The 26,296-nt window shown below is 43.6% G+C and overlaps 2 protein-coding genes across 3 annotated transcripts; one reads left to right on the top strand and one right to left on the bottom strand.

The window, feature by feature from the left end:
- Positions 1-174: 174 nt before the first annotated feature.
- On the top strand, positions 175-4,340 carry RPL7L1 (ribosomal protein L7 like 1). 2 transcript variants are annotated; one of them, XM_079307138.1, is made up of 7 exons: positions 175-326; positions 855-963; positions 2,309-2,472; positions 2,628-2,765; positions 3,006-3,115; positions 3,274-3,486; positions 3,742-4,340. In XM_079307138.1, exons 1-6 carry the CDS (start codon positions 190-192, stop codon positions 3,480-3,482), a joined length of 867 nt encoding a protein of 288 aa, XP_079163264.1. In that variant the 5' UTR covers positions 175-189; the 3' UTR covers positions 3,483-3,486; positions 3,742-4,340. The 2 variants fall into 2 exon arrangements, with proteins under 2 accessions (XP_079163264.1, XP_079163265.1); XM_079307139.1 differs by lacking the exon at positions 175-326 and adding an exon at positions 678-726.
- Positions 4,341-4,787: 447 nt separating this feature from the next.
- MAD2L1 (mitotic arrest deficient 2 like 1) lies at positions 4,788-7,197 on the bottom strand. The gene is made up of 5 exons (XM_079307141.1): positions 7,058-7,197; positions 6,735-6,881; positions 6,513-6,633; positions 6,100-6,203; positions 4,788-5,622 (listed from the first exon to the last, which is right to left on the bottom strand). The coding sequence occupies exons 1-5, from the start codon at positions 7,137-7,139 to the stop codon at positions 5,450-5,452; spliced, it is 627 nt and encodes a 208-aa protein (XP_079163267.1). The 5' UTR covers positions 7,140-7,197; the 3' UTR covers positions 4,788-5,449.
- Between the last annotated feature and the right edge of the window lie 19,099 nt (positions 7,198-26,296).

Below are 26,296 nucleotides of genomic sequence, written 5' to 3'. Positions count from 1 at the left end.
CATTTAAATGGGCGCTTTCTCCGTTGGGAGCTACCAGAGGTTTAAAGTATTTTTGTAAGTCAGGGTGAAATCTGTGTAGTTATGGCAAAAGTTTCAGATTATTTATAAGTTTGTTGCTTTGTGTCTCATATCCAAAAGATGGGGAGTTGTGTTAGCTCACCCAGGGCTGTGTTCTTCCTGGCATTTGGGATGGAGTTCCTAACTACAGATTTTCATGTTTTAGGTGTGGAAACACAAGTGGGCTCTTTTAGAGCCTTGAAAAGATTCGGAGCACCACCGAGGCCAGCAGCGAGAGCCGGGCACCACCGAACCTCCCAGCGAGGCTGGTGAGAGGACACTGCGGTCAGCGTAAATGAAAATTATTTCAGAGTGTGAAACTGATTTCAAAGACACGCATCCATCCGTCCTCCATCCGCACGGCGGAGCGGAGGGAGCACACCAGGAACACAAACCCAGCGCCATCGCACCGAGCTGAGGCTCTGGCACCACCTGCGGGTGGCGCGGTGTCCCCGTGCCCGCTCCTCTCCCGGGCTGCCCGCGGGTGGATGCCCCGGGGCGAGCGCAGGACTGGCCCCCGGCTAAACCCGTCCCTTTCCCTGCGGGCCAGGCGCTTCCCGGCGCTTCCCGGCGCTTCCCGGGGCGAGCGCGGCCTGAGGGGGAGCGGCCCCGGCCCCGCCTCACCCGCGCATGCGCCGCGCCGCTCGGCAAGATGGCGGAGCTGGAGGAGTGAGTGCCGTGTGGAGGGAGGGACGGGGGGAATGCGGGATCCGCCGCCATCCACGGGCTGGGGGCGGCCAGGGGGGTCGGGGTGTGCCGGGATGTGTCGGGATGTGACCGGATTGTTCCGCCCGCAGGCCGAGGCGGCGGATCCCGCTGGTGCCGGAGAACTTGCTGAAGAAGAGGAAGGCGTACCTGGCCATCAAGGCCACCCAGGCCAAGCAGGCGCTGCTCAACAAGCGCAAGGTACGGCGGCTCCCGGCAAAGCCTGGTCCGGCAGCTCCAGCTCGCCCAGCGGAGGAGGGAATCGCAATGCCCTGAAATTGCTGGGAAATGATCCGAATGGTCGGGCCCCTCAGTGAGGGGTGCCCGAGCGCCGCGGGTGGGCAGGGATCGCATTCGGGGTTCCGAGGGGAGCTGGAGTCCCTCAGTATCTCCCTGTGTCTCTGAGCCTTGTAAAGGGGACAGCATTTTACAGGTTGGTTCAGTGAAACAGAAATATAGGGAAGACTGAGTTGTTCCTGTTGGGTCAGTGGTGGTCAGGTGTTCGCAGCCACCTGTGGGAAACTGCCGCGCTGCTGAGCTCTCTGCTGCCCTGGGATTTCACTGTCTGGAAGCACCTCTGTGTTGTAACCCTGCAGTGGGACCTGTGCTTTTCTGAGGGTGCATTTGGAGTTTATTTATCTATTAGAGCAGCACAGGTCACGGTGAAGCCTTTTCTGTGTGTGGGGTAGCACATGTCCTAGTGCAGACACCTCTTATGCACACTGCTATTTCCAGACTGGCAGAGCACAGCAAACCTTCTAATTCCGAATCTGAGACCTGTTCTACTGTACCCCAGTAGTCTTAAAGCTTTCTCAGTAAATTCTGTGGGATTACGTGCAAAACTGCTGCCATTTTTGATACCACGTTTACATTTTTAAAAGCATCAGTGGCTTGCTGTATTTCCAAGGTGGAAGCATAAGCACTCTTTTAAGAGTCTCATTAGAAAAAGGACCTTAGTGATGAGACTCTGATTAGGTCTGCCTGCTTTGAAAATTCAAACCAATTTCATGGGTGATTTACAAGGTGAAATAGAACAGAAGACACACAACGTTAGGTTATTTAATTTAAAATGGCATGCTAATTTAACCAGTAGAGTATCTTTAATATAATTGTGTAATGCTGTGCATTTTCAAGTCCTGTCCATGTGAGAAGACACTATGACTTGGTGGATGTCCTCATTTCCTAAGCTCAGGAGAGGCATTTAAACATCTGTTTAATTTTAAAAATTTCACATTTTCTAGTAATATCTAGCCTTCCCAGCCATTGCTGGGTTGCGTGTGTAGCTGTGCCTAGAATTATCTTGGGTCTTGCTCCATTTTCCCTAATTTGTGTTTTTCCCGGGGAAAGACTCTTTGTTCACTGTTCATAAATAATAGTTGTGTGTAAATTCATGTGTTGTCCCTCAGTTCTGTCTCCCTTGGGCTTACGTAATCAAGTTAATTTTCTTACTGCTTCCAAAGCTGAAAGAACATAGTTCAGTACTTCTGCATTTCACTTGGCCTTTCAGGTTGTGATGTGTGATGCTTTGTTTTCCTTTTGCCTGTAGCAGCAGAAGGGGAAGCAGATCCAGTTCAGGCGGCTGGAGACCTTTGTTCGGGATTCGTGGCGCAAGCGCCGGGATGACACGCGGCTGAGGCGCATGGAGCAGAGGCCTGGGCAGGCAGCAGCCCCTCAGGAGAGCAAACTGGCCTTTGCTGTGAGGATTGTGGAGTAAGAGCCTTCCCCTGCTCCCTCCCTTACTGCTGCTCCCCTTTGTTGTGTCATTTCTCTGCCAAGGCAGTGGCATCCACCCAGACAGGTTGATCTGAGGCCTTTTGTCCCTGTGCTAGAGAAGTGGGGTTACTAATAAACGTTATTTTCCTTAGCATTAAAGGAGTGACCAAGAGGGTGAGAAAAGTGATAGAGTTGCTGCGGCTGAAGAAGAATTACACTGGGATATTTGTGAAGCTGAGCCCACTGATGCTGAAGATGCTGCGGATCGTGGAGCCTTACGTGGCCTGGGGGTGCGTACCCCTCCCGTCACCTGGGGTCGTTGGATTCTCCAGCTGCTATCACACATCCATTTCTTCTCCAGTAGTGCTCAAAACTTAATCTACTTCACATCTAAAACTTGTTATTGCCCCTTTTCTCATTGAAATTGGCACAACTCGGTTACTTTACCACCTCTGCACAAGGAGGTGTGATGGGGCTTCCCTCTGCATCTTGTCTCTCTGTTACAGAATCTGATTTTTGTTTCTGCACAGACAGCCTAACCTGAAATCTGTACGGGAGCTCATCCTGAAACGGGGCCAAGCCAAGATCAAGAAGAAGAGGGTGCCTCTGACAGATAACATGCTGATAGAGCAGCATTTAGGTAAGGAAGAGGGTGAGAAGAGTGAGGAAAGAGTTAGGTGTTGAGAGTTTAATCTGACCTGAAAGAATGAGGAGAGACAATGGGAGAGCTGGTAATTCTGGAGCAGTGTGAGAAAAGATGATACAGTTGGACATCTCTTTTTTATTTTTCTTGTGCAGGGGGCTGTGGTATCATTTGCCTGGAAGACCTTATTCATGAAATCTACACAACTGGGCGCTATTTCAAAAGAGTAAGCAGCTTTCTGTGGCCATTTCACCTGTCGGTGGCGCGCCATGCGTCGCGCAACAGAGTGGGTTTCCTCAAGGAGATGGGCAAGCCTGGCTACAGAGGTGATGCCATCAACCAGCTCATCCGTCAGCTCAACTAGCCAGGTGAGCCCTGCCTGCTGGGCTAATTCTGAGCCTTACCCTTCATGCCCTTTCCTCAGGACAGCCACACTGCCATTGGAGATGGAGGGGGCTCCCTTGCTTTTGATTCATTCTAGAAAAGTCACCTCAGAGTAGGGGAAACTAATCAAGAGCGTGGGTCCCACTAGGAATCAGCAGATGCTGTTGGACACCTCCATGAAGGCTTGGTTCCTGGCAGATTAGTACGACTTACTTTTTATTTTCATTCCTATTCTGCAGGGTCTTTATGAAAATTTCAGAATTACGACTTGTTCCTTTTCACATGTACCTTTCATGGACATTATCTACATGCAACGATCTATATGCAACTTCTCTTGACTGCTGGTGCCTCTATAAAAGAAAAAATACAGAGATGATGATGGAGATGGACTTTGAGCTGGCCCTTCTTAAAGAAGAAGATAAATTGTTTGGTACAAGAATGACTTCTTGGAGCAATTTGACTTTTGCATCTCTGTAAAATAAGTGTTTTTTATGCTCACTACTGCAGACTTCACTCTTTGAAGTGCACCTGCTTCTAGTGCAGTCACAACTGTGCTGACAGGCAAAAGAAAACACCAAGGTATTCTGTTACTGCAGCAGAAGCCCCAGCAGTGAATAATGTAACTTTTTAAGTACCTAGATTGTATTTATTTTTTACAATTACGGGGTTTTTTGCTCCTGATTTAGAGAGGACTGCCTTTTCTTTTTAACATCTGCTAGATTGGGACTGCTGGAGAGGATTATTTCCTGGGAATGGGAAAGCCCAAAAAGGTTGTAATACCGTTGTGTGGGGTGGGGTGTATGTAAATCAATGTTTTTTAAATAAACTTCTGAAATTATATTGTTATAACAGAAAGTCCTACATCACTGTAAAAGAGTGGAAAAAACAGCTAAACGCTCTGGCTGGAATGAATTTAGTGAAGGAAGTGAACAAAACCATGGAAGAGTCTGAAAGTTCCAGAGTTTTAAATCCCTAGTTTCTTCTACTGCAAAAATGGGTAAGAACACAAGAAGAGTCCAGTGCTGTTTAATAAATAGAGAAGGCACTGTGCTTAGTCATTAGTTCACTGTGACTATTTAAATTGTTATTTGAAGACCTAGGTGGGGTCAAACTGTTTATCCAGGAATGGATTTCATACGTACTCTACACCACTTGGAGACTCAGGAAGGAAGCAGTTAAGTAACAACATGGAGGATGCCTTTTGGGTGTTACTTGTGTGACAGTTGTAAACTAGGATGTAACACTCATAAAACCATTTGAAATAAGAAGGAGTGCAGACTCTGAATTAGAGAGCACTATAAAACTTGAAGCTTTATTCTGTAAGACAAGAATACAAACATAGAAAATGCTGGACAGACACTACAAACGCACACAGACTTAGAACAACTCTGTCCCCAGTACTAGAGCCCAGTAGTCTTTAAAATACAAGGCTTCATGTATTTAAAGATTTCCTGATAAACAGCTGCTTCCATTGTAGAGAGGTACAAGAATTGCTTGGTTGATTCATTTTAGGGTTATTTTCTGGCAATAAAACAGCCCGGGTTTTTAACATGAGAACTGGCACGCTAGGAATGAGATTATTTTAGTTGCTACAGAGGACTTAAGACTGCTAACAGGAAGCAGTTTTAAAATAAGTTTAAAATATAAAATTATAGGACCTGAACACAATTCTAGCAGCTAATCCTAGATTTAGGCAGTGTTTCTAGCAGAGGCAGTGGTTTAACACACCATTATTAAAGTAAGAATTGAACTATGACCATGAATACCTTTTTAAAATCTCTAAAAACGATGCTGAGCTTAGTCTAGTGTCACATTATCAGAGACAGGCACGTTGTCCTTGTGTCACACTTCATCAAGAGGACAGTAATGATGTGTTCATGGCTTAGCTGCATAATGAACAGAAACTATACAAGATGATATTTACACACACAGAACTTCCCCTGTATCTTAGGGAGCAGGATCCTTCTTGTAAGCCACGGTGGTGTTGACTTTGTGGATTGTGGTAGTGAAGGAACGCAGCCGCACCTCTTCCGAGTTGGCTATGAACTGTGGTCCTGACTCTTCCCACTTCTCTGGCACTGCCAGATCTTTATCTGTGTATATCAGCAAGTCAAAGGCACCTGGGAGCAAGGGAGAACAAATCACCATTAGGAGAGGGCAGATTTGGAGTGCATCTTCTAGAACTTGAGACAAGGACCAAGGTTTTTAGAAGTTACACTGATACTAGTTATGTGAAAAAAAAACCAATAGTAAAAATAAGTTATATTCACATGAGGCCATTTTAGTTCGCGAGTGTCATAATTTTTTAAACATGTTACAATGCTGCATAACACAGCTTGTATAACACTCCAAATTAATAAATTATTAATTAAAACTTGCATTCCTTAGGGCATACATACTAATGTCTAGTTTGTTAAGCCACCCCAAGTTCTATCCTGATCTCAGTCTAACAAAGTGCTGTCTCATAAATGTAATAGTACACAATGTGTAATACTTAAAAAACGCCTCAGAAAACCAGAAAATATTTTCTCAAGATAGAAAGTTGCTGAGGTTTTTCAATAGTGTTTGATTTCTTTAGTGCAGTTCGGAACACTCACAGGCAGATTCCAAGAGTGGCAGGAAGGTTACTGTGGCAGTTATTTGTCTGATGACAGAGCGAATTTCATCCTGAATTGCCTTCTGAGATTTCTCTCGTGGTCCACTGGAAAAGTAAGAAAACTCTGGTAAGAGAGAAAACTCCTACTGTGCTGCGTTCCCGCTAAATACAGTTCTATTTGTTGAGTTCTGATAGTCTATTTGCTACAGTATTTTTAGAATAGCAGTGACACTTTTAAGTCCTTAGAAAAGTGAAGCTAGTCTCCCTTTATTGTTCTTGCTTGTGTGTTCAATCATATAATGACTGGTTTGCAGAGGGCACTGAGAAGGGTTTGAAGGAACAATTCACGGCATCAATCCTGTGCCTGCACCGGTACTCAGGGAAGAGGGGGAGCGGAGGGACCGAAGCACTCACTTGTCATCCTTTGCAGTTTTGTCACACTCGATGTCAAACTGCCACCGCTCCAGGACCTCGCTGCTCTCGATGCTGGAGATGACCACCACCAGGCGCTGCACGATGCACTTGTACAGCCATTCTGCAAGAAGCCAAGGCAGGCACTTAGAGGGAGCAGGGACACGGAGGGACACGGCAGGGACACGGCAGGGAGAGAGGGAGCGCCCCGCCGCCGGCCCGCACCTTTCATCTGCTCCGTCACGTTGTTGAGGTAGTTGGCCAGCTCGGGGTCCGTGGTGACCAGCAGGGTGAGCCCGTACTTCTGCACGCGGGTGAAGGTTTCGGGGGGGTAGATGCCCCGCTGGTACAGGATGCTGTTGATTCCATAGGCTGCGCGATTTAGACGGAGAGGGAAAGGGATGTGTACCACACCCCCCCACGCCCCAGCCGGCGGCCATGTCTCCCCACAAGACGCGGCCTCCCACCCCCTCACCTTCCCTCCCGCCCTCCTCCTCCCCCTCCCTCTCTCGCCGCGCGGTCCCTGGTGTCCCCCGCGGCCCCCTCACAGAAGAACTCGGCGACGAGCTCGGCGCTGCCGCGCAGGGTGATGCCCTGGTGCTCCCGGCCGAGCTGCTGCTGCGCCGCCATGGCCGCCGCTTCCCCGCCGCCCGTTTCGAATGCGGCCCCGCCCCCGCCCGGCCCCGCCCCTTCCCGCGCGCGCCGCCGCGCTGAGGGGGCGCGCGCCGCCTCAGGCAGCCCCGCCGGCCTTTGCCCCCGGGAATGGCGATTCCCTGTGCCCTTCCTTATCCATAGAAAACGGGCTGCAGCCTGCGGGATCCCGCGGCTGCCCGGTTGGAAAGGAAAGGCTTTTCCCCCATGTTCATCTCCCCGCCCGCTCCCGGTGCGCCTGTGGGCGGGGCTGAGGGGAGCGCGGGGCGGAGCGAGGAGCGCAGCTTTGGGAATGCTGTGGCGAGGCGCTTTTCGGCCTTTGCCTCGATGTTTTCCATCTTATCAACCTAAAAATGGTACTTTCCAGGTACATATTGAACAAGTACTCCACTCATGATTTTTTGGTGGCCTTCATGGTGTAAGACACGCAGTAGCCGTTTCAAATAAAAATACTTCCCTGCGAGCACTACCAAGACGCCGGTGGGGAGAACGTGGGAAAGCAGAATAAACATTTTTTCCTTCAGCCCGTAATAACTCCAGAAAAAAATAGTAAAATAAGGACTTAATAGGTATTTGGGTTATTGGGCTGCCTTGGTGAAGTGAATTTGCCACTTGTTCAAACAACTTCAGTCCTGTTACTACAGGGAGACCAAGAGACAAGTTGCAGCCAGCAGTGCAGGAAGCTCTGGCAGAGGTCAACAGGTAAGAGACACTGAGCAAAACAAGTAGATGTTGAAATATGATAATAATATGAAGAGAAGAAGTCATGGTCTGCTGGCATAGTAAGAAGGTGGCCAGATAATTAGCTGATAAAATAAGTTGTCAGCAAGAAAATGAACATTAATGGATTTGCTGGGCACAGCAGAGATGCAAGTGAGATTATTCCCTGATTGTGATTTTTCCAAAGCATTATCTGATACTATCATCTAAGGCATACCTGTGTTACATACCCATTTTGGCCTTGAAAGAAGCAAATTGAACAGTCTTAAAATGAAGTTGCATTCAAAACAGAAATATTTATATTGAGGATAAAAACCATGTGGTCATTACACAGTGCAGTGGGCCAGCTGCTGAGAGTGAATTGATGGTGTGATTGTTTATTTTATTGTAATAAAACAATTTTTCTCAAAAGCTCAGGCTTTCTCTTGGTTCCAGTTTTGATCCAAGAGGAAGTATGGTTTGCCTCAGGGTTCAGGCTGCTGTGATTAAAACAAATGGTATAGTCCTGAAGTCATGTGCTGAAGTTCTGAAAGGGTCTGAATAATTTAATTTAACCAGGGGAAATTTATTCCGGATCTTGTTCACTAGTGATTGTGTTATACATAAGTCTTCTGAATAAAATATTTTCTGGTAAGAGTGGTATATTTCCAAAGCTGTGATAATGGAAGCATTTTTCATCCAAAACCTAACTTTTAGAAGTTGGATTGCTGTCAATATCTGCTGTTTTGCTTAAAACCTTGTGTACTATGCTGCTCTTATTTATCTATCCCAAAATGGTCTCAGCCCTCTGGGGTTTTTTCTGCAATTGGCTTCTTGTCCATTTTGCTTTTGGGGAGCTGCTCATTTTTGTGATAAATAAAAATTTGTGAAAGCATGGGACTAGGCAAGAATAGTAGAGCTTTTGATTGATATTTAACATATTTCTCCTCTATCTGTCTTGCTGTTAAAATCAGACAGAAGGAAGGAATCCAGCTGTTTCTTGGTTTACCAAGTTAATTTCACTGTGTTTCAGTTTGGATGGTTTGCACACATGCAGGTGCATACACTTATTCATTGTTGCTTCTCATTACTTCTAAGATTCACCTGGCAGGCGCTCAGAGTGGTTGGTGAGCTCTGTTGGAACTCTAAGCTTCCTGCACCTGGCATTTCAGAGTTTGGGCTCTGTTCTGTGATTTCTGCCCTGCTGTGCTCCTTCTCCCCCACAAAGGATCCCCTCACCTCTGCATTTTGTCTGTGCTCCAGCTAAGCTGCAGTTCCCACCCAGCCATGGCCCAGCCGGGTGTGATGGACACATGCACACAAATCCTTCTTGCTCCTGACCAGGCTCCTCAGACAGTGCCTGTGGTTTGTGGTTGGGAATGTCCAGAGGAGGAGGCTCTGTGCTCTGCCAGGGAGGCTGCAGTGGGTGAGTGGCTGATTTGTGACAGGCTGCTTGCTGATCAGCTCCAGGGACTCCCACGAGCCGGGATGACAGGCTAACTTATATGTTCTGGCACACCAGGAGTTGGCTGTCCTTGCTTTAATTATCTCATGATAAAACCTTCATTTTCATAAGGAATGTGAAATCCCAGTTGGATTCTTACAACTCCTCAGTCATTGTTCAGTTTCTCAGTTACAGCTTGATGTTACGACACTATTTTTTGATTATTCTCGTTCTGTGAAAGGAAATGTTCCGTATTTAGCTTGGCTGTTCTGCAACATTTAATGATTGTTTCCCCATGGCAGTTGTCAGTGAACCATGGGCAATCCAAATCACTGCTTTGCCTGCATTTTTTTTTAAGGCAAGCCAGGTCACATTCCCATAGTCATTCAGCACACTAGAAGACATAATCCACTTATGGAGTTCATTCCCATTATTTAGTTTTTAACCTTCAGGAGGATGTGGACAGATCTCTCCAGCATAGCAAAATAGCCTCTGAAATGAAAGTTTCAACAGTCTTTGTAGCACTAAAGTTTGCAGGATAAGTGCAGGTGCCTGCTGTGAAAATAAAATTTCTTTTCAAGTTGGCTAATCCTATTTCTAAAACATAAAACATGGGATGTCATTACAAGTACCAGTGCTGTGCCCTTCGCCAGAGGCAATGGGAGCAGTGCAACAGTCTTGAAAGATTGTCTTGAACTTTAAGTATTCATGAAAAGAAATGGATATTAAAATGAGTCAGTATGGCCCAATAATATGCACTCTAACTTTTAACATGATGAGTAGGCTTCCCAAAGGGACTTACTTCCTTTGGTTTTGAATGCCATGTGGAAATTTTTACAGTTAATTTTCTGAATGTATTTTGAAATTAGAATAACTGGGGTGAGTACTTATTTCTTTTATAAAACGAAAGAGTTTGTTGTTTCTTTACTTAAGGTGATTTTGGAACTCCATTTAGTTTGAAAGTAGCTACATCCAAGTAGTGGCTGCCTTGTACAGTGAAATAAATTCTTGTAGATTTTGAGAGTTTTTAAACTCCTCCTGTAGAAAATAAAATGGTATCTTTTTCTTGTTTGGTTTTTGGGGAAGGTCTTCCTTCGAATACCCAGTATTTTTGTTAAGGAAAAAAAAAAAGTAATTATTTATGACGGTTTTACCTCTGAACTGCCAGGAGATGGCAGCAGGCACACGCGTTATCTGCACCCCTTCAGTTTTGGCTGGAATTACAGCGAGTTGGTTTTACTGTTAGGTACTGTACTAGTTTTAAAATTATTGCTCCAGAATGAACGGGATACTTAAATGCAACAGCAACCAAAGGGAAACACGAAAATCATTCCTCTGTTAAATTGTCTTAATGCCCATTTACCTTTAATCATTTAATTTGAGAATAGGAATCCTGTTTCAGAATTGGGAAGAACAGGGCTTTATTGAGGTTTTTTGTGCCTTGGAACTCCTAGGTGCTGGGTGGTGTCATGTTTCACTGGTAACAGGCAGGTGAAATCCACTGAATCCACTCTTTACAGCTCAAATCCCAACCTGAAGCTTGATAGTTCGAAAGGTGAATGTTAATCCAGTTCAGTTAAGCTCCTGTCACATCTGAAGTTTTCATACTAATAAATCAATGGAAAACTAGGGAGTTCTCAGGTAGATTAAACTTACTGGCAGTTTAGCTTACAATTCAAAATGAGTTTTCTTAAGTACCCTGGAACATTGATTTATCATTTATAGGTTTATCAGCAGAGTCTTTTGGTGGGTCATCAGAAACTCAGGAGAAAAGGATCCTGAAGATTGGTAGCACAGTAAACACACCTTGGTAGTACCACAGGAAATTTTGTTAGGATTCTGTTGTGTGGTTGCATGTTAGATGGGAATTGTTGCTTTGTGATTGCTTTCTAATTGTGTTTCTTCTGATGTATAACCATGATGGGCTTGTTCAATTGATTGTGTAGCAAGGAATACAGTGCAGCTTAAATAATGCCTGAGAATTGTGATGACTGAAGAGGGAAATGCATCGTGAAAAGCATGTTATTGGCATTAGAAATATTTGAGGCAAAAAAAGGAGAGCAATTCCTTTATTTCCACTTGAAAATTAGAGTCTTTATGCATTTTTTTCTACAGTTAAATCTCCGGGCAAGTTTGCTGTTCTCTTGGCAGAATGATAATAATTTCTGAGAACAGACATAAAAATACTCAAATTCTTTCTCCAGAGTATTAAACAGTTTAAGAAAATGGCGAAGAAGGACTTTCTAAAGATATTTATTCCTGTATGGTAGGAGGAATTCTTCAATCAATGTAATTTATTTTGAGAAAAGCTGTTTTTCCATGTGTTTTGAGAAATTTATTTATATCTTTCTTAAAAAAAACCAACAAATTTTCACCAATGAGTCGTAATAGTGAGATGAGCTAAAATATTTTATGAGGCATGCAGGCCACATGGGCTGGGACTGGACCCTGAGCAGCTCCTCTCCAGCCCATACCTGCATCTCTCAGTGCATGCTCCTTCCTTGGGAAGTCTCATCCCATAGCATGGAGACAAGTGCCTGACTCCTGAATTTTGTGTGTACTTTAATCAGAACTCATCTGCTCTGCTGGTCCACAAAATGGGCAGTCTAGAAGGAACATAAGCTGTTAAAAATGCCTCTGTCTGGAAATCAGGGCAATATCTGATTACTGGCACTGGTGGCTTAGCACCCATTAAAGAAGCTGTCTTTGCACAACAACAGCATTGAGGTGGGTGTGGGAAGTCTCTGGTGCAAACCAAAGTTTAGACAATTCTGCATCACATGTGAAAAGTGAAGAAAAGCTGGTACAATTTGGACAAATACACTTGATTTTCTAAGTCATTCCTGAGCCCAGAAGGGCATCCAATTCACTGCTTGCTGGTAGTCAACACTGTCAAAATTTTTAGGAGAAAAACTAGAGGAGGCTGTAACAATATTTGAAAGTCCAATTTCAAAGTTCAATTTCAAAGCAGTTACCTGTGCCTCGTGCACAGTGGATGGTCTCATCCAAACCTCATGATGTGAAGTTCTAGGAGTGTAAAAATGGAAACCAGATGGCTTGGTAATGTGAATACCACTTTGATGTTAATTGTTCCTTACAGTCTTCCTTCCTTAAAAATCTGATTTGAGTGAAAACATGGCATTATTGCTCAAGGTGAGCTGCTCCTTGGTTGTAATCTGGCAGTCAGTGGAAGCTGGTCCATGGGTACATTCAGGTCACTCTGGTACTGAGGAGTATTCCCTTGTGCTGCTGGGAGTCAGCACTCTACTTTTCCATCCTTGCTTGCCTGGCACTTTGTATGCACTTGGCCTAATCAGTTTAGCTGTAAATTTCAAATTTCCACAGAAGGATTTAATAGTCCAGCCAAGCTTATGTGCTTTGAGTTTCTGCAGCTTCTACTGTGGAGATGCCTTGTGCACTGACATCCTTTTATTTTCAAGAACAGTCTCTATTATTTTTTCTTTTCTTTTTTTCTTTTTTTTTTTTTTCCTTTTGTAAAGGTTTGATAGTGATGACAGTGATCCCACACTCATTTAACACTATGATATGAGAACAATTACCTAACACTGAGAAAATGGAGGGTCAGTAACATTTACATCCAGAGGAAATCCAAGCCCTCATCTCCCATGCCCAGGGAAGTATTGCTGTCACCAAGCTTTGAGCTAGTTCCTTATCCCATCTGTTGAAACTGTGTCACAGAACAGAAGGGGATTGAAAATCCATTTGGAGACTGCAGGGAAGAGGAAGAGATTGAGCTTTAATGGTCTAACATGGCAAACAGAGTGCAGAACCACAGTCCAGCTGGCAAATTACAATTTAGTTTATTTTCCATATATTTTCACTTTGCATAAGCTTTTCAGTACCAATAAAATTTAAAGAGCGGGGTCTTTTGTTCTGAATTCAGCTTGTGACAGTGAACCTAAATAACCTCCCAAAATGCTGCACGATGACATACCTTGTCTGCTTGTTGCCTGTGCTAGTTTTTGGGGAAAATGCCCTGCATCCTCCTGTGTTCTGTTCCTTGTACCCAGAGCAGCTCTTTCCCTCACCAGCTCAGCCCCATTGCTAACTCTCCCTGCCAAAAGCTCCATCTCACTGTGCTTGGCTGTCTCTGGTTACTGCCACACACGAGGTTTGCATTACTCTGATCATGTTTAGATTTCCTCTGCATGGCAGCTTTAACCTTGCTCTGTCCTTGGGCACGTTTTGGCCAAACAGGTTGCACACGAGTTTAGAAGCTGTAAAAATCTGTGCTGACCTGCAGCTTTTTACACGTTACCCCTGGCGATTTCACATTATATTTACCAAATCAATTGTGCTGTTTTTTGTAAAGAGGGAAAAGAATCCACCTAAATTCCCTGCAGATGGTAGAGGACATGCATGTGATCACTTCCATCTCCTGTTTCAGCTGCAGTTTCATAAAAAATATTAAAAACTATTTTAAAAAATGCTGATAGTAGCAAAACTGAACGTAGACTGAAACAAAAAGCCCATACATAGTAAGAGCAATAGTGGACGTTACATAGATATTCTCCAATATTAAACAGGATGCTGTAAAGCCAAAGATGGGTAAGTGTTGTAAACAAAAGTTTTGTGTAACATCTCAAAACATGAAGTAACAAATTCAATTCTTCAGTTTCATGTACTTCAAGGTGGGGTTGCAGTAGTCATGGTACCACAACTGACACAGGTGTGTGAAAGATTGTGGTGGTTGGGCAATGTACATCAGCCACCCCTGCTTGAGAGAGTGGTTCAGGGATCTGTATTCAGTATAAAATGAATTTTACAGCTGCTAAGCACAACTAGACCTGGAAAATGAGTGACTTGAGAATAACGTGGAGAAATCACCAATGGGAAACTACTGGCTGTGTGGAATTTTGAGACCCTCAGAAGATTTTGGCAAATAATTAAGTTACCTAGAAAAAGGCCCCATCTCTTAAGATGATGAATTGTGAATAAGGATGATGTAGCCAACTTTTGATATTTTAAAGGCTCAAATAAACCAGCTGTACCTTCTTTGATAGATACAGAGCAGTTGGTGTTGGAGCTGTTGTGACAAGGCAGTAACTTCTGTTTGTGTGCACACCTTTCACCTTCACCATCCAATTCTTGATGTGACTTCAGAAGCATTTTGGAAAACTTGACTTGGTTCTAATTTTCAGAGGGCTCCTGAACCATTTTTCAGTCACTGTTTGGTATTGAGTAATAGTGACTGCAAGTTACTATGGCTAGATTTGGATAAAAGCTAGTCTGAAACAAAATACTTACCTATGTGGTGCTACTTTGGTTTTTCTTTATACAGAGTATTTCTGCTGTGTTAAATCACTCTTGATGTTTCTAGAATAGGCAGTACTCAACCCTGTCATGACCCTTTTCCTTCTTTCTTTTCAGTCTGTTAGTGGAGGAGAAGAACATTGTCTGGAAATATGAAATGCATGTCTCCCTTATTTCCTCTTGAGGTTTGTAGCATGAAATTATCACTACCTTTAACAGCACTAAGGTGAAATTTTGTGGGGGTCAGTCTTTTTTTTTTTCTTAATTTTGTCAAGGTGCTGTTACTTGCTTATATGCCTGAGAATGAATTTTCTTATATTTGGCTTACTGTATTATTAACTGGAACACTAAAAACTGTGCTTATGTTGGAATAGGACTGCCCTTTATAACAGGACTCGTTTTTGTGAAGCAAAATAATTGTTCCCAGAAAAACACATTCCTTCTCCATCAAACTTCCATTCTATTTGACACACTGGCTGTTCATTCTCTGAGAATCTAAAAATGATTTTTAGTGATTTATGGACTGCTGTTGCTAATATTTCCATGATCCTGTTAATAGTAAGTGCTTTTTCCTCAGTGACCAGTTTTTGTGTTTTAAGTAAGCAAAATGTCAATTAAACTAAAAGCAGGTCTAAATCATGTATATACTAAAATTGGCATTGACTTGCTGGCAGATTTTATAAATTATTAGAATCTGTCCATATCTGAGGAAAATGAAAAACAAGGTTCTGGATAATGTAAGTAGGAAAAGTGTAAATTTACATGCTGTGTGGAAGTGAAATGATCACAAGTCAAGTTTTAAACATTCTTCATTTGTATTTACTGTGTTACATGCTCTTCCATTATTTTATCTCACAAAAGGTTTTATATTTATATATCTGTATATGTATCTACACTCACACACACTTGCTCTGGTGGTTTCCTTTTTCCACAATGCCTTTTCCAGGTAATGGAAGGGAGGACATGTGCTTGTTCATTGCACACCTTATTTCCAGCACTTTGAAGGTGAAACAGCAACAAAGAATGGTTGAGGTTTGAAGGCACCTTAGGAGGTTTCTTGTCCAATCCCTCCTGCTCAAGCAGGATCTAGAGCAGATTTCCCAGGACTGGGTGCACATGGCTTTTGGATATCTTCAGGAATGGAGATCTCCTGGTTAAACTGTCCCAATTCTCTCAGCCTTTCTTCATAGGAGATTGAGTGTTGCCTCATGCCCAGCCTGGTGTTCAGATTCTTTTCTGAGCAGCTGCTTTTTGGCTAGTTGGCCTCCAGCATGTCCTGCTGCACGGGGGCATTTTTTATTCTCCCACAAGTGCAGGATTGTGCATGTTCTCTTGTGGAAACTGATGAAGTTCCTGTCAGCCACAGTCTCCAGTTGGTTGAGCTCCCTCTGGATGGCAGCATGTCTCTCTGCTGCATCAGCTGCTCCTCCCTCTTTTCTGTTACCACACTTGCTGAGGGTACACCCTGCCCCATCATCCAGACCATTAATAAAAATGGAAAAAATAAAATTGGAAGAAGAACTTTACTGAACAGTTGTTTTTTTTTCTCTGAGGAGGAAGCCTCAAAATCCTAGCAAATCCATTTGGTAGTTTTCATTTTGTCTCTTCACTTTTCTACAAATGGTGCAGTTTTCTTCTTTGGGCTTTCTGCACCATGGGCACCAAAGGCTTTGGCTTTGGGTATGAAGGCTCTGGGACTAAGCAGTCTTGTTATCTTGGCAGCATTAAAGCATTAACCATCCCAGCTGTCTCCTGCACACCACAGAAAGCCTCCAAGTCCCTTCATTTTCTCAGGAAATTTGGCAGAATGGGAGACCTCAGGGATCTGCAGAAGAATAAACCCTGCCAGATGCATCTGCTTTAATTTTTTTCTTTAGAGTTAGGCTCAGTGACCTTTTCTCTGTCAGTGACAGCAGTGTTTCTGCTGCTTTCAGCACCTTGATGACAAGGTTGACTGCAAAGTTTGGCATCTTGGTAAAGTGAAGACACTTTTGGTTGCTTCTCTCTAAGAAGGCAAAACCCTGGACAGAGGTCCTCACCTTTCTGGTGTCTCAGCAGTGGCAAGAATCCTAACTGGTTTTGTAATGATGTGTGAAACTGGGTGTCAATGGGATTTGGGGCTTGTCTAATTCTCTCTTCTGTATGCTTGGGTAAGTTAACCCAGCCAGCACAATATTGCACGTGTTTATGAAGCAGTTAAAGCCTTCAGCCCTACTTTATCAACAAAACCCACATCAGAATATCTTCAGGAATGGTGCTTCCTCTATGGGAATGTTCAGCAAGGTAGGCTCACTTAGTTAAACAATGAAACCAGGATATATTCATATAAATGGGAACAGGCTTTGGCACAAAACCTGTAGAGCCAGATGTCTGTCAGTAACTCACCAAAAGCAACAAGAATAGAGGATGTTTGTAACATGAGACGTCTCTTATCCAAAATGGATACTTTAATAAATGTATGTATTTTACACTAAATTGCTCAGGTGCTCTTATACATATGGTTGCAACAGCCTCACTCTAGCTGCTCACAAAATGCATTTTTTTCTCTTTTCCTTGCATGCCAATAGCTGGTTTGCAAACAAAAGCAGGTTCATGTCCCAAAACAGACCTGGGAATCTGTACAGGATCATTTCAGCTGGGATCCAGAGCCAACAGCACTGGATGACCCTTTGGTGCATGGGAATGTGTTAGACTTGGTTCAAGGATCTCTTCTCTGCTCTCTGCTGTGCAGTGATGTGAAAATCTCGTTACAGCCCTGGATTGGTGGCTGCTACATCGTGTCTGCCCCCTCCAGTTCAGTGAATCTCCCAAGGTACAGATTTGCCCTCTGAGGGAAGCTGAGCTGTTCCCTGGCTGCTGATGTGCCTGGGGAGGGCACTGGAACAAGGGTCTTTTCCACATGTGCTCCACAAAGGAGGTCTCCTTTCCCTGTGTGAATGTTTTTTGGTAAATACTAGCAAGTTGTGTAGCTGTGTTGTGTCCATATGTTCAGTATATCTTTCTTATGCTGTTTAATTAATCCCCAGTGCCTTCACAACTCTTACACAAGGGCTGAGTTTGCTGGAGGAAAGTTGAATTCCAGCAAGCTGGGATTCTTTCACTGTTCACTCTCTTTTAATGTCCATTTTGCAGTTTTGCTATGAAAAACTGAATTACAGTAGTAACCATATCAAGCAAGTCTCAGTGACAATCACTCTCATTCCCATTATCTCTAATAGGCTTTTTTAAAACTTAGTATAAAAACCAGATTGTCTCTAATTAACTTCCAAAGTACCCATTTTTACACAAAGGCAATCCCAGGGGGTACTTGGGCTTGTTTTGCAGAATTCTGTGTGCAGAAATGTCATGGGTGGTTCCCTTAAATGCATGTATGTTGCGGTACCTTCTGGTTATTTAAAGTCACTGTGAAAGAGGTGATACTGAAGTAGTAAGAACTTCATTCTTGGAAGTGTTGCTAGCTAATCTGGACAGAGAAAATGAATGAGAAATGAGACAGTTGGAAATGGATTCTAAAAATTCCACAGGACAATTAAAATGGCTTTGAAATGGATTAGGTGAGGTCTGCTAAGCAGCAAACCTCCTTCAACCTTTTCTTCTGTTTGGGACATTCATAATAACCCCTGTGTAAATTATCTGATGTCTACCAAGGATTTGGAGACATCATTCCTTTTCCACATGAGCATTAGTAAGTTTTCTCCCTGTTCATGAAAACTGTAGAAATTTAACATGTTTTTGACCTCTGCTGTTTTGATAAAAGTGTTTGAAAGGGGCTGACAGAGCTTTAAAGTTCTTGTGAGGGATGGCTCAGTAATGGATACACGAGTGTCTAACTCCTGCTTCAGCTTTTCTGAATCCTGATTTAGATCTTCAGACCATTTGTTTTGTGATCACAGCCCTGAACTCTGCTAAGAGCTGTTTCTGCAGGTGATTGATAGAATCAGGGAGGATGATAATCTGAAATAAAAGGATAAGAAAGTGCAGCTGTTTGACTTAAGGAATCTTGATAGTTTCTAAGGCTTGCTGTCCGTGGGTGGAATATACTGTCTGAGAAAAGTAGAATTGCCAAATCCAGGTATTCTAGGTATTCTCTATTTATTTATTTTTGCTTGTTTTGGTTTTTTTGTGGGTTTTTTTTTTCCTACTTCCCTGCAGTTGTTTCTTTCTTTAGAGGAAAAAATTAGAAAAGCTAAGCTGTTTTCAAAGCAGGGGAAAAACAGAAATGCCTTATTTTCTTCAATATATTTAGATGAGAGTAAGGAAAAATATGAGTTGGAATTGCAAGATTTTTTTCAGCAAGTTCTGTTGTGTACTTTTAATTGTCTGCCCACACACACTTAGTTGGCTGGCCCAGGACATTGCTGGCATAAAAACTTTCTTTTTACTTTCTGTGCTTTAATCAGTGATGCTCACCCAGGAAGACTTGGAGTTTTTTCTCATCAAGTGATGAGCAATAATCCTGTTGGATGGATCTGAGCCTTGAGGGCTGAGCAGCCTGTCCATCTTAGCAGCTAACTCAGGAAGGAAATGCAAACTTATGTGAGAACTGGACAGCAGTTGCCAAGAGGTAGCACCAGTCACATCAGTGTTCCTGTACAGCTCACAAGACACACAAACAACTTTCCAACCCAAAGTACCCAAGGTATTGTTTTTCCATCAATTACCACTTCCCAATCATGCAGCTATTACCAGTGAAGTCTTCTGCATGTTGTTTGTATTCTTTTATTTAGTGTGCAGGTGATACTGTTCAGTACTTCTTTACTGATTGTTTGCATCATTTTTTAAGTTAAAACAAGATACATCACTTTTGTTAAGCTGCATCTTAATACCTCTCTTGAATCTGCATATGTTCACTTGTGGAGAGTTGAATGTCTTGAATGTTTCCCACAGAGAAAATTATAAATAAACACATGGATTTGTTTACATGGGGGATACACTCTATGATTCTAATGCTTTTTGTAATTTTCCTAAGGAAAAAAAAAGAGTCTGATTTTGTGTATTTTCTTATGCATGTTTTTCTTCTGATGTCATCATTTTGTCTTGTGGGAAGCTGTGCTTCAGGAGAAAGCCATGTTAAAAATACAGTTAGAAGAAAACTGATCTTTAAGTAATCCTTTGAGTCAATTAAATAATACTGATCTCAGTAGAACATCTATTAGTGTACATATGATGTTACTGCTAATACAGCATGAATTTATTATGGCCTGGGGTAGCCCAATGAATTCCAGATGAATTCACAATAGCTGGATTCTTAAAATGCTACCCAGTCTACTTCAGGTTTTCTGTTTCATTGTGTAATTAATACCAGAACCCAGCACTGGTACCTGCTCCTATCTTTAAAAAAAAAAAAAAAAAAAAAAAATCAAACTGAAAGCTTGAAAAGCTGCCTGACTCTTGGCATTAATGATTTAAAGAACTAGTTTAAAATCCATCTGAATACACTGGTTTTACATAATTAAAAAATATTATTGGTTTATCTCTTTCAGCCAAAATAATGCAAACTGCTTTAATATACCTAGCTATATTATTATCTTGAAAAACAGCTCATATTATATTTAGAGATACTTAAGTACTTAAAATTGGTACAAAGCCATAATTCAGAGATAGCCATGGCAATGAAATGTGCCTTCAGAGATTTATTATTCAGACAATCCTAATACCAGGAAGCAACCTAGCAGCTTTGTCTCATAAGAGTAGGAAAATCTGTTTAAATGGGTACTTTTTTTAAAAAAACAAATATGGAAACTTAGGCAGTTTCACCATATCATGAGTTGTATTGGTAAATTATTTTCTTAGAAATGACCATATGATTGTTAAAAGCTTCACCTGCTGAAGTTCAGCGTTTCTTGTGGCACATTAAATTTCACACTGCTGTGTCAGGACCCATGCAAAATCACACATTTTTAATTACATTATCCCAGCTTGGTGCTGGCTATTACCAGAATCAGAAGATTTCTCTGGTCTCTTTTTTCCATCAGCCCTTACCACGTGGCTCACACAGCATTTCCATAGATTATTAGACCAGATGTGTGTGTTGTGCACACTTCATCAGAGAGCAGTGCACCAAGGATATTGCAAAAATCACCTCCAAAACTCTAGAATGTATTGGTTCTGTGATGATGTAAATCAAATCATGGTCTCATCAGGGCTGTTTCTTTAATCTAGAGGGCAGGCACTGAGGAGGGAGGGGGAAGTTGGGGCATGTTTATTTTGCTTTCAGTGTATGGTAGGAGGAGGATACTTGTATCATAACTGTGAAACTGAAATTAGCCTTTTTAGATTCCAACTCTCATGCCAGCTGAGCATTGTAGCACTAAAGTCAGGTGTATATTTATACCAGCACTGTTTCCTCAAAATTTTCCTAATCCTGACTGTGAGGAAAATTTATCAAGCTCCTCTCCAGCAATTCATAGTCAATGTCAGCTTAGGGAAGAGAATGAGGGTGAATATAAAATGTGGGTAAGGTGTCAACAGACTGAGAATGGTCTCTGCTGCTGAATAAGAACACATTTGGCACAAAGATGTAAAAATTAGTTTGCAACTCACAAGCAGAGAAAGTACAGGACACCTTTTCCTTACACAGCATAGTATGAGAAGAAAGGCCACATTAAGGTGTGTGGAATAGTGCTGGATGACAGAGATGTGGTATTAGCACTCTTCTCCCTGGGACTTCCACATATGCATGAAGAAGAGTGCCCAGCTTTCCCTTCACCCTTGGAAAGAATGGGGGAAAGCAGGACATGAGCCTACAGTGTGCATTCACAGCTCAGAAGGTCAGTTCTCTCCTGGGCTGTGTGAAAAGTGGAGTGGGCAGATCCAGGGCCCATCAGTTCATGCACTTTCTAGATCTTCCTTTGAGCACTGTGTTTTCCACTCTCACACCCAGAGAGAGCAGTAAGGCAAGGAAAAAAAATCACATATCATATTTTCTAGATTAAGTGTTATTTTTTTCCCAAATACAGCATTCACCATGAGATTGAAGTCCTAGTTCCCTGTTTTAAACATGCTTAAAAATAATTTTTGAAGCCTTGTGCAAAAGGGACCATGAAGAAGTATTGAATGGAGATGGAAACACTGACAAAAGCAAAGAATATAGAAGGAGGCTGTAAAGGAAGCAAAGACAGAAGGGAATAAAGATGGAAAATAAAATTAAAGGAAGAGAGTCCACACAATTCCCTCAAAAGCTAAAGAATTGAAAATGTTTCAAGGTTTTACATAGGGTGGATGAAACTTAGACCTGATATTGCTGGGTGTAAGTGCAGTTGAACTAGTGAATTTGTACCTGATTACAACAGGGGGGGAAATGTAAAAATGTTTTACTTTTTTGGATGGTGTTCAGTGATTTCTGACCTAATCTGTTTTCAGAAAGGGTCTGTATCAGAGTTTGGCTGAGACTTCAGCTCCAAAGTGCCTGTAGCATTTCAGGATTCAGACTAAATTTTAGAGGTGTTTGTCAATGAGGAGCTTTAGTTTCATGAAACATTTCAACAAGAAAGCTTTTGAGGACAATGTCTGCTGAATTTTCCAGGGACAATGAAATAACCAAGAAAGGGTAATAATGGTTGTCTTGAAAAAGAGGAACTTTTGCACAAAAAGAGAAATAAACATTTGTAGTTACAGGCTACCTAACATGTTCCTTCACACTACTGCTGAAAATGTTTTAAAGTGGGGGCCTTTCAGAATTAACTACTGACTATTTCACTTGGAAGGACCGTGAGCTAATGATATTCTGGTTTGGGATTTTGCAGGCAAAACCACATTAAACTTTCACACGAGCCTCGGGACGCAGAGAGGATTAAACACTCCAGAATTGCTGTAGCAGACACGAGAACAGGAGAAGGGCAGGGCTGTGCGCTGGGTGCTGCTGTCCCACAGGAGGAAGGAGCTGCAGGCAGGGCTGTGCGCTGGGTGCTGCTGTCCCACAGGAGGAAGGAGCTGCAGGCAGGGCTGTGCGCTGGGTGCTGCTGTCCCGGGAGGAAGGAGCTGCAGGCAGGGCTGTGCGCTGGGTGCTGCTGTCCCACAGGAGGAAGGAGCTGCAGGCAGGGCTGTGCGCTGGGTGCTGCTGTCCCGGGAGGAAGGAGCTGCAGGCAGGGCTGTGCGCTGGGTGCTGCTGTCCCCGGAGGAAGGAGCTGCAGGCAGGGCTGTGCGCTGGGTGCTGCTGTCCCGGGAGGAAGGAGCTGCAGGCAGGGCTGTGCCCTGGGTGCTGCTGTCCCACAGGAGGAAGGAGCTGCAGGCAGGGCTGTGCGCTGGGTGCTGCTGTCCTGGGAGGAAAAAGCTGCAGGCAGGGCTGTGCAGTGGGTGCTGCTGTCCTGGGAGGAAAAAGCTGCAGGCAGGGCTGTGCGCTGGGTGCTCCTGTCCCGGGAGGAAGGAGCTGCAGGCAGGGCTGTGCGCTGGGTGCTGCTGTCCCCGGAGGAAGGAGCTGCAGGCAGGGCTGTGCGCTGGGTGCTGCTGTCCCACAGGAGGAAGGAGCTGCAGGCAGGGCTGTGCGCTGGGTGCTGCTGTCCCGGGAGGAAGGAGCTGCAGGCAGGGCTGTGCGCTGGGTGCTCCTGTCCCACAGGAGGAAGGAGCTGCAGGCAGGGCTGTGCGCTGGGTGCTGCTGTCCCACAGGAGGAAGGAGCTGCAGGCAGGGCTGTGCGCTGGGTGCTGCTGTCCCGGGAGGAAGGAGCTGCAGGCAGGGCTGTGCGCTGGGTGCTCCTGTCCCACAGGAGGAAGGAGCTGCAGGCAGGGCTGTGCGCTGGGTGCTGCTGTCCCCGGAGGAAGGAGCTGCAGGCAGGGCTGTGCGCTGGGTGCTGCTGTCCCGGGAGGAAGGAGCTGCAGGCAGGGCTGTGCCCTGGGTGCTGCTGTCCCGGGAGGAAGGAGCTGCAGGCAGGGCTGTGCCCTGGGTGCTGCTGTCCCGGGAGGAAGGAGCTGCAGGCAGGGCTGTGCGCTGGGTGCTGCTGTCCTGGGAGGAAAAAGCTGCAGGCAGGGCTGTGCAGTGGGTGCTGCTGTCCTGGGAGGAAAAAGCTGCAGGCAGTGCCGGGGCCGCGATCCCGGTGGCGCCGGTCCCGGTGCTGAGCAGCCGCTGCTGTGCCCCTCCCGTGGGGCTGCCTTGCAAAGCACAGGCCTCTGCTGCCTTCAGAAACAGCCTCCCTGCTTTAATTTTATACCCGCTGTAAAATCAATTCCCAATAATATCTAACCTATTATTGACACTTGAGCCCCTGGGGACTGACTCTTATAAGCAAGCCCTGATTCTGCCCAGGCCCTCAGGGCCTCCTGTTGTGGCTGAGGCAAATGTTGCTAATAAACACCTCCTTCAAAGTGACTTTTCCAGCTGAATGGGAGGGATTCCAGTCACCCATTTGATGGAACTTTAACCAGAAACGTGTTGGACAAATTAAATGTGGGTTAGCCTCTTGCTCTGGACTTTGTCAGGAGCCTATAAATGCAAAATGTTTGAGGCACAGAAGACCATGCTCTGTAATTAACTATTGTAGTTCTCCTTGCAAATCAAAAGCAGCCTAACCTGGGGAGTTCAGTGTGTCAAGACATGGGCACTGAAAGGGTTTGGGGAATGAATATTGTTAGCTAATAGCAAAAGCCTTGAATCATCTTCTAATGGAAAAGTCACAAGCTTCAGTATCTTACTGTATGGACTCATATTTGGGTCTGTATGTCATTGATCCTGTTGAGAAAAAAGGGTCCTTACACTCATCACTTGGAAAATAGTGATGAGCCAGAAAGGTTTTACAAACTAGATATAATGGTTTGATCAATGTTTGGGCTGCTCCTGGAATATTTAAATTTTAGTTTAAAAATTCGGTTTAGTCAGTGGCCTGTTTGACAAGCTGAAAGCTGCACAGCTAATAGCAGCAAATATGCCAGAGCAAAATAGCTGATGGTTGATTCTGTCTTCAGGTCTCAGTGTGGAAGGATTTCTTTGAGCAGACATCAGATAGCTTTTTTCGTGTTCCTAGGAGTTTGGTGTTTCAAAACAGGGGCTTTCTAGTAGTTTAAAGAGAGAAAAAGAATGTGATGAACAGGTACTGAGCTTTATATTTTAATATAGACCAAAATACCATTTTAATCCAAGTACAATGAAATATATGTAAACATTTATTGAAAAACTTCTGTCTCAACATTAATAACAAATATACTTTAATTCTTCATCCCTCTCTTAGCCAGCCATCCTCTGGCTAGCATTTGATGTTGTTGATCTTAAGTTAATCATAAGTCATTAGTTATGACCACATTTTTTGGAAAAACTGTGGAAGTGCAGTTTCCAGTGATGCTCATGCATGTGGATTAAATACATAAATTTGAAAGAAGTGAGACTTAAATTTAAGCTGTTGTGCTGTGATGCTATTTGTACAGGAAAAGCTATTTATCAAAACTGATACCTCTTTGCTTATCTGTCTTTAAGTAAAAGTAGCTAACAATAATAAGGAGAGAATGACAGAATAATTTTCTTTTTGCATAACAATAATGATACTCATTTGATCTTGTCCTTCCACATGTGGGGAGAGGGCAAGTGGAAGGCTCAGTGGGGAGGTAAAGCTGAATTGCTTTCCCCCCTTTCTCAGTCTGAAACTGCTTCTTTGTGCTTAGGGTGCTTGTAAGACCAAGACATTGGTAAACAACTTCCATATCTTGGCCAGAAAGTCGTGGGCAGTATAAGTGTGTGTGTGTGTGTGTGTGTGTGTGTGTGTCTTTGTGACATGGACATGAATCTGCTGTGTAAGCACAGGAGCCATCAGGGATAAGCAAATCCTCTTGTTCCATTAGGAGAAAGAAGAAAAAAAAAAAAAAAGAAAAGAAAAAAAGAAGAGGTTTATAATACTGCAGATTTTTCATTTGGGAATACATCTAGAAGTGATAAATGTAAAACCAAGAGGGTTTTGTCTAAGTTCTGAGGGTAGGAAGTCAGGGCTTCTGGTGAAAACGCTGTTTCAGCTCCTTTCCATTGTGGTTCTTAGACATTGTTACCATTGATATCATTGTGAACAGAGCTGAGAGAAAAAGCAGCTGAGGGAGGACAATTACTGTGGAGAATTCCTGAATCTGAATCTGTCTCAGTCTTCCTGGAAAGAGACTGGGGCCTTGAGATGGGTCAGGCATTGGACTGGTAGGGCTTGCAGGGCTGGGAGCAATGGAGAGCTGTGTTCTCCCATCTGCCCTCTTCACACCATAGGCTCACAGCTAATTAATCACTGGTGATTTCCAGATGGCCTTCCAGATCAGCCTAAGGCAGTGCAGACTTCAACAAGGAAGCGAGACAGGGCTCTGTTATCAAAGTTTCTGGTGAAAGAAACACAATCTAGTGTTTCCTATGCACTTAAAAGACTGGAAATCCAGGAGCTGTAACACTATTCAAACATGAATACAAATGTTCCAACAGTGATACTTAGCATGGAACTGTTTTCTGCAACCTGCATACTTTCATTAATAAGCTCTTCTAAAGAGCTTGTTACTTAAACTTTCAGGAAACTTTCAATCCTAGCACTTGGTCACAGAAACAAAGTATTTCTAAATTTTGTGTTGTGTTTGTCCCTAACTGTTCCATTTCATACAACACATAGAAGGAATTATTGCAAACAGTGGGGGCTTTTTCCCTTCAAAAATAATGGGTTTATCATTAAGTAATCACTAAACTTTTCTTCAAGTTGCCTCGTGTTTGAAAATATCTCATTTTCTATAGTCATGCAAAGAATCATAAGACACCCAATTCTGTGCCTCTCTTGGT

This window comes from Erithacus rubecula (genome assembly GCF_903797595.1).
Source record: "Erithacus rubecula genome assembly, chromosome: 5".
NCBI lineage: Eukaryota > Metazoa > Chordata > Aves > Passeriformes > Muscicapidae > Erithacus > Erithacus rubecula.
The sequence above is the reverse complement of the archived record's forward strand: the minus strand, read 5'-3'. Positions and strand labels throughout refer to the sequence as shown.